General features: G+C 34.5%; 3 protein-coding genes and 5 pseudogenes across 8 annotated transcripts, besides 2 other annotated features; 1 reads left to right on the forward strand and 7 right to left on the reverse strand.

Annotated features, from left to right (window-relative positions):
- Positions 1–6,048: a mobile genetic element.
- On the reverse strand, positions 325–540 carry TVAGG3_1065190 (annotated as a pseudogene). Its single transcript has one exon. A coding segment is annotated over exon 1 (216 nt).
- TVAGG3_1065200 lies at positions 619–1,032 on the forward strand (annotated as a pseudogene). Its single transcript has one exon. A coding segment is annotated over exon 1 (414 nt).
- TVAGG3_1065210 (protein of unknown function, DUF4108 family) lies at positions 1,049–1,468 on the reverse strand (the record flags this gene model as incomplete). The annotated part of the gene is made up of 1 exon (XM_053888421.1): positions 1,049–1,468. The coding sequence occupies one exon, from the start codon at positions 1,466–1,468 to the stop codon at positions 1,049–1,051; it is 420 nt and encodes a 139-aa protein (XP_053744448.1).
- Positions 1,696–2,740, reverse strand: TVAGG3_1065220 (annotated as a pseudogene). Its single transcript has one exon. A coding segment is annotated over exon 1 (1,045 nt).
- On the reverse strand, positions 2,769–3,575 carry TVAGG3_1065230 (uncharacterized protein; the record flags this gene model as incomplete). The annotated part of the gene is made up of 1 exon (XM_053888422.1): positions 2,769–3,575. One exon carries the CDS (start codon positions 3,573–3,575, stop codon positions 2,769–2,771), a length of 807 nt encoding a protein of 268 aa, XP_053744449.1.
- TVAGG3_1065240 (protein of unknown function, DUF4106 family) lies at positions 3,580–4,116 on the reverse strand (the record flags this gene model as incomplete). The annotated part of the gene is made up of 1 exon (XM_053888423.1): positions 3,580–4,116. The coding sequence occupies one exon, from the start codon at positions 4,114–4,116 to the stop codon at positions 3,580–3,582; it is 537 nt and encodes a 178-aa protein (XP_053744450.1).
- TVAGG3_1065250 lies at positions 5,209–5,467 on the reverse strand (annotated as a pseudogene). Its single transcript has one exon. A coding segment is annotated over exon 1 (259 nt).
- Positions 6,049–6,329: 281 nt separating the features above from the next.
- TVAGG3_1065270 lies at positions 6,330–6,960 on the reverse strand (annotated as a pseudogene). Its single transcript has one exon. A coding segment is annotated over exon 1 (631 nt).
- Positions 6,330–6,960: a mobile genetic element.
- Positions 6,961–7,981: the final 1,021 nt, after the last annotated feature.

Here is a 7,981-nt window from a genome sequence, read left to right on the forward strand (position 1 = left end):
TAAGAAGACATCTATGAGGGTAAGTCTTCCAATCGTAAGATTGCAATTTCTTCGAAATGTATTCTATCTCTTTCTGTTTGTTTCTGAAGTGTTTCTTCTCTAATATTCTCTGCATTTCCTCATTTGGGTTTTAAACTTAGAATTTATATACTCATTTATAGCATTATACTTCAAAACTCTTCTTTGGTACTTCTTTATCCAATCTAACAACTCAGTATCCTTTATACATACTAACTTAGACTTCTTTATAATATCTTTGAACGAATTGACGGTTTGATCGAATTGACCAGAAGTACTACAAATGACTACTAACTCATAGAATGGGTTCTTCTCATCTAGTTCTTGTTGTTGTGCAGCCATTTTAAGATAAGTGAAAGTCTTACCAGACCCAGGCGGTGCAATTAGACCTGTTATACCATTCTGAGCAAATAAGAACTTGTCATGTATAGGTTTTATCTGAGCATTTTCTAACTTCCTCTTGTTCTTCTTCAAAACATTCTCAAATTTCTTGTCAATGTCAGCAAACTTTTTTTCTAACATATTTTTAGAAAAATTAAAATTTTTATCTTTTTGAAAATGTCTAGCGATTTCGCTATCTATATTCGAGACAAGCTTTTTGACTCTAAAACTTCTGTCGACCATAAAATCTTACATAGTGTAAACAAGAAAGGTGAATTTGTTCTAAAGTTCTGTTTCTGGGAATATGACAAGAACCATAAAACATTACAAAGAGCAGTCTTAAAATTTGTCAATGACAGACTTGTTGACAGAGATGACGCCTCTTGGAGAGATGAAGTCCAACAAAAGTTCTTAGAATGCAAAGAAGGCACATGCGCTGTTCTTGAAGATGAAATAGAAAACAGAATAGAAGAGCTATTAAAGGACAAAGAACTTTTACATAAATATGGTTCTGAGAAGTTTGACATAACTCCACCAGAGAAGAAGAAGAAGAGAGAGAAGAAAGAAAAGAAAGTAGAAGAAGAGAAGAAAGAACCTGAACCAGTTCCAGAGAAAAAGAAATTTGACATGTAAAAATAAAATTTTATTTTTAGAACATTTCTGGGTCAATGTCAATGTTCTCTTCCTCTTTAGGAGCAAACACTGGTTTAGACTCTAAAATCTTTTTACCTAATTTACCTTGAACTTCAACTATCTTAGACTCATAATATTCATAGTCGTCTGCTTTCTTTGGTTCATAAGGTATAACAAGTTTGTATGCTTTGCCTTCTTCGAGTTTTGAGAACTTTCTGTCAAAATTTTCTTTGACTGCTAACAAACCTTCTATGTCTAAGTCTTCAAATTTCGCACCATTTTTAGTCACAATAGCAAACTTAACAGGTTCGATGTTCCAAACTTTGTCAAATGTAGACTTTTCAAAATGGTAGAAGTAAACATTCAAATAAGCGAATGGGTCTAGTTCTTCTTTGACTTCTGTCATGTACTTGTTGACTGAAATATATTTCGTCATCTTTTCTATCGGATAAAAAAATATTTTTTTTTAAATTTACTCAGAAAAATTTTTCTTTGTATATACGCCGTTCTGAACATCTAAAAGATTTTTGACATTTGCCAAGAATGTACGTTTAGAAGCTGCCATATAACCATATTCTTGACAATATTGTTTATATTCATCGTACAATGACCTTTCATCTAAACACTCAAAGTTAGTCTCATCTATAAACAGTTCATATACACTCTTGTTTGCTTCTAACAATGTTTGTCTTTCTTCGGTATGTGGAATTTGTCTTGGATTGAACTTTGAAATATCTAATGTCATGAAATATGAGAACAAGTGGTTGTAAAAGTCAGATGTCAAAGTTTCTGCTAAGTCGTCAAAATATTCTGTATCTTGCATATGAGAATCTGACGTTCTGACAACTACATATCTTCTGTCAGAACTTTCTAACTTCATCGGAACAACATTGTTTGAAACCATGACGAAGTTTGCAACATTTTCACAAACTCTTTGGTCTTTATATTTTCTTTCAACAACTCCAACTTTGTCTGTTATAAGACTCTTCAAAGCATCTGAGTTCAAAACTTTTGTTGTATCTATACTTTGAAGTTCATTGCAAACTATAAGTTTCATATTCTCTATTGAAGAGTTAAATTTACCGCAGATGTTTTCTAAGTTTGTCATATTAGGGTTCGAATAGCCCTCTAACAGTTTGCACAAAATATCTGTAAAGAATGTGTTCTTACCTGTTCCTTGTTTTCCAATTATAATGAGAGCAGTTTCATTCTTAGCACTTGGATGTTGTAAGATGTTTGCAAACCAACATAAGATATACTCATAAACCTTTTCGTTTCCATTGCATATAATTTCTTTGACATGGTCTAACCAAGCTTCTATAATATTTTCTTTCCATTCTACTTGTTCATATTTATATCCAGTGAAGATAGAATAGAAGTTTGGAGAAGGTGTATAAAACTTTATACCTCGAACTGAAAAATCTTCTAACTTTGACAATAAGATATCCCAAGCATCTAACATCTTCATTCCAACTTGTATAACTTTTATTTTCTTAAGTTTCTGTCTACATTCTTGTTCTGAAACTATTGTCGCTTTAGGTTTGTTAAAGACAACATCCCATTCTTTCATAACATAACATTCTGGGGCAGAGTCGACATAAATGACTAAACGTTTCAAATTCTCGACTGCTTTGTTATAGTCTCGAAATGGACACATATTTCTGAATGCTTGGAAGTCATAAAAATCTGAAACATCTATTCTGTACATTTTTATAAAAATAAAAAAAATATTTTTTTTATTCTTGACTTTGTTGTTGCATTTGTTCCATTTGTTGCATTTGTTGTTCTTGAGCTATTTGTTGTTGAAGTTGTTCTTGTAATACAATACTTTCACCAGTTGCATCTTCCAATTCGAAACTTTCTGCCGTCATTGACAAATACATAGGACATAAAAGTTTTACAGGAACAAAGTTTGCGTCAACTAAGGTTAAGTTTATGTTTGCTAAAGTGTTTGAGTTTACTAAAGCTGAAAACTCTGCATTCGAATGAACAATAGGCAAACCAGCAGAGAAAGTGTTGTTTATACGCATGAGTATCTTTTGGTCATAGTAGTTTCTGTCGACATTCGAATAGCACTTTGAACCTAAGTTTGAAACAATATATAAAATAGGTGTACTTAAAGTCAATGGAATAGACATTCCTTGTATGACACCTTTTCCTGTTATAGGAAACTGTTGGTAGTAAAAACCAGAAATAAGTTTTGTATTATAGCTCATATCGTTTATAGTAAACTCAGTCGGACATCCAAACATAATGAAACCTGCTCTAGTTGCAGCACATGTTACACCCGTACTTAAAGTATTAAATAAGTCAACAAAACCTGTTGGTGGTATATCTGAGTAAGTATCTTCAAAGGAGTATTTTTTACCATTCACAACAATAAAGTCTTCTGGTGTCAAAAGAGCAAAACAGGCTTTAGTCGTCATTGTGTTTAAGGTTAGTTTACAATATCGTCCTTGAGGACTTTGTAAGTTTGTTGTTATAGAATTATATGACTCAGGGTTTTTAGTCGTAATAGTATAAACCATTATGTCTTCTGCCATTTACTTAGCAAATAAACTTTAATGAAATGTTGTGGTCGTCAAATATTTTTATAACGTCTGGGAAACTATACTTTAAGTTCAACGTTTCACCTCCTTTCATAACGTATATCTTGTCAATGACATTATATGAAACACCACAGCAACCAATGTCAGGTTCTATTTCTTTGATGTTTATATCGTCTGCCTCTGTCAAAAGTTTCAATAGTTCTTTCAAAACTTCATGAGGTGCAATGACATATGAGTTCACTTTTACAGGGTTGTGCTCAACCAAGTTTAACATTATACCCAAAGCTTGACAAATCTTCTCCTGAGTTTTAAGTTTGTCTTTAAGTTGTTGGTAGTCATTTCGAATATCTGCAACAGAACTTAAGTCTCTGCTAACTTCAGGGTATGTTGGTTGTTCTTTTACAGGAACTATTGTTATACCATCTTGGTCTTCGTATGGTTTCCCCACTTCAACATCTCTTTCTTTGACATTGACAACAACACTTTGACTGTTTGTTTGAGTTGGTGAATTTAACTTCACATCTGCCACCGCCATTAAACCTTTTGAAACACTCACGCTTCTATTTTTTCGGAAATGACATTTTACTTAGAATAAAAAGATGGACGTATTCGAGTATCTCTTCGAATTGAAGCAGAACAAAGTTTACACACACAAACAATACAAGTTCATTGACAGAATAGTTCTTTACACAAACAATGGAAAATGTTATAGAATAGCAGTCTTTGCTGAACCTAAATATTTTCATAAAGCAAAGAAAGTTGGTATAACTGAAATGGTGAAAGTTCTTGACGTTGACAAAAATATAACAACAAAACTGACCGATATTTCTAAAGGAAAGTTTATAATACAATTTTATGTCAAAACTGGCGTACTGTCAATATTTGACGGAGAGAAGTCAGTTCAAGAACAACTTACTGACCTGCTGCCAAAATCTGCTCGATGGAAGCTGTCGTTATGCCAATCTGAGGAGCCCAGCAGGTTTCATCGAACGAATCTTCAAAAGAGCATCTTCCGTGAAAAGTGCTATTGGTTTTGTAAACTTCTTTGCTCTCAGTTCATATGGACCGTCTCTGTCACCAGTATATTGTATTTGTACAACCAACAGTTTGAAATACCACCCATAAAGTCTTCTGAGTCAGCAAATGGAATGCCAAGCCAAAAGTTTGAACGGTCTCCATTTGTATATTGAGTTTTTTGACTTCCTGTATGGGTCCATACTTTCACATATGGCATAATAGAACTTTGCATTTCAGGGTTAATGGTTGTTGTGAAGTTGTTGTTAAAGTTCATAGCATCTAATGTCAAGTTGTATGACCTCATATCCTCAACTGTAGAATATTCTTCTCTTGGATAATATTTGCCATCTATGTTTATATGATATTTAATACCAGGGTTGTAGAAACAAGAATAGTCATTTATAGTTCGTCTGAACAGTACAAACATAGTATCTGCATGTTTCATTGCAGTTGTTAAGGCAATATCTGTTCTTGCACCTGGGTCAGCACTTTGGTTTCCAACTTCACCTGCAAAGTCTTTGACAGATATTTGGTGTATAGGGAACATAAGTGGAACTGCAATATATTTGGCAGCTAAAGCATTTGAAATATCTGGGTCCAACATATAGACTGCAAGTCTGCTTTCTATTCTCTTGCATTCAAACTTTTCGCATGTGAACTTAACTGGGTCCCAAGCATCTCCAGCAGCATTGAAATAATAGTTTACTTCAGTGTTGAGGTTTGAGAAACCAAAGTCTAAGTCAACTTTGTTTTTGCAAAAGTCGGCGAATGACATTTTATTTGTTCCCACTACTTCTGTAAGAGTGAATGGGTCTTGTGTTGGTGCAATGACTAAGTTATTTTTGCTTGGAGTAAGTTCGATAGAAATTTTTCCTGCCCAGTTTGGCAAGTATCTTAAAACCTGAAGATGAGGAAAGATGACAAAGGAACTCTAAGTTTCAGTTTTACTTTGGTTACTGCTGCTGCAGTTTTGTCCAGAAAGGTCAACATAAACTCCTGGAACGTTAGGGTCAAGTCTTCTTATTTTCTCAATAGTTGCATACTGGTCTGTTTGTTCTCTAGCTTGTGGTTGTACTGAGTTTCTCAAAGCGAACCATTCATAGTTTGCCCATGTTACTGTTTGAACTAAGTCAGAGTTAGAATATATCTTATATCCCATGAAAACTTCTGGAGCATATTGGTATCCGACATAGAAAATTCCATTGCAACCTTTCTTGTCAGACAACTTGGCAGAAGGTTTTATTTCAATGTCTTGTTCCACGTATAAGAAAGAGTTGTCAATAGAAATTATATGAAACCTGTCGCAAGCAATATCTACTGTTGTTGAAGAACCTTCTCCAAACTCACCTACGTTTCCATAAGAAACAGCAGTTGTTATATATTCGTAAGTTCCAGGAACTATTTCTGACCTTCTAATGGCATTATCGCATTCGTTATACCATTCGGAAACATTTCCATTCATAGCATCCAAAACTGTTGGCGTTATATTCTGAGCGGCGTACATTTCATATGAGTAAAAATATAGAATAGTTGGATTTATATGTCATAATAGAACCCACTCCGACCAAGCTTTACTTTCTTCCTGACTGAGTTTTTAACTCTTCTTTTTCCTTCATTGCCCTCTGCTTGAAGTTGTTGCATCTTTGCATTATGTTCATCTAGTATGTTGCAAATTTTCCCATGTCCTTTTTGCCTTTTGGCTCTGGTCGCCCATCTCAGGTAACCTATATCCTAGAAAGAGTTTGTCATAGTCTGTATTTGAGTTCGTCGCTTATTGTTTGCATGACTCTTGTCCTGAGTTTCCGGTTCAAGCTCTTCAAACAGTGCCTGTCCATATGGAATAAGCTCGTTTCCAAATATATGTTTTTGTAGCCATTCTGGTTTTCTTTCCATGTTACCAACTATATCTTTTGTGAATGGGAAAGCTTCTACCCAATCTTTCAGTCTTGCGTCGTTTATTTCTGTAGTTGGTTTTATTTTGTCAAGGAACATGTTTTTCAATACTAACATTTCATTTGGTACTGTCCATTTGAGTTTTCTTAAATATTCATCCCTTCTCGGTTCATTGTCTGCAAAGTAAGTTTTTATGACATTTTGCAAAACTTTCGTTTGCAAGGTCATGTACAATAGGTTCTCTTCCTTCTATCTCCCTAACTTTCTTTCTAAACTCTTCACCAAATATACCATCTTTATGGTTCTGTGTAGTTCTTTGAGATAAATGTTCTAGAACGTCAGGTGTTATATTTCCATCAGCCATGTTCATTTCATACTGGTTCAAAATATCTGCATCTTTCATATCTTTCAATGGCATTAAAGCCGCGCTTAAAATACCAGCTATATCTGGTTCACCATTCACTTCCATTGCGTCTACAACTTCTTGGAATTGTGGTTGTAAGTTTATGAACCACCTATCCGGGTTAGCTTTATGACCCCATCTCATTGTAGTTCCATCGTCTGCAGAAACAAAAGTAGGTTTGTTTCCATCTTGGTTAGGTTCTGAATGAACTTTAAACAATGTTTCATTTCTATATGTTTTCTTGAAATTTAACCTTTTATTTTCACCGAGTTCATCCGAAGATTGAACGTTAAATGCTCGTAAGTAAAAAGGGTTGTTGTATTTGTGTACATTTTTTTTCAGTTCTTCCATTCTATGCTGAATATTTTCATCTGGTGTTGGAGTCTTTTGTATGTCGGCAAACATTTTTCGATATTCTTCTACTATGTCAGCCGAATCTTTCTTAGACTCTTGGAAAGATTCCATATTCACCTCATGCTCTTGTTGAGGGTCAAGATTTTTCGGCTGTTCCAAATCTTCATCTAGTTCTGTGAAGTTAGTTTCCAAAGGAGTGACTTGTTCGTTTCCTTCAGGCTCTTCTAGCTGTTGTTGCTGAACTATTTCTTCCATGTCTGGTTGTATCTGAACTTCTTCCTGTGGAGTTTCTTGTACCTCATCTGCTGGCATTTCATATATTCCGAGACCGTTTTCAACAATTTCCCTATCTACGTCATCCGCATTCATAAGCTTTTGTTCTTTCGTTCCGTCTCTATTTTTTACGCGTTTCATGACGAAAGTTGAATTGTCATTTAGCTCTGACATCAAATATCTCGGAGTAAATTCATCCATGTCATTTGGATGATATGCTATTAAATCATATCCCTTAGCGAGCTTGTATTTTCCAGGTTTGAGATTATATCCGTTTTGGTGCTGAGCCATAAAGCTAAATAGGTTCGGGTCAGTATTTCCATCCTTGAACTTTCCAATAGCTTCTTTATATCTGTCACTAAAGTCAACAGTATCTGGGAAACCACACTCTTCTTTAAGCATTTTTAAGAATTCTTGGTTTCCTTGTTCTCTACTTCTTTTATTCCTTGCTCTGTTTGTG

The sequence above is a fragment of the Trichomonas vaginalis genome (genome assembly GCF_026262505.1).
Source record: "Trichomonas vaginalis G3 chromosome Unknown ctg_43, whole genome shotgun sequence".
In the NCBI taxonomy this organism is placed as follows: Eukaryota; Parabasalia; order Trichomonadida; family Trichomonadidae; genus Trichomonas; species Trichomonas vaginalis.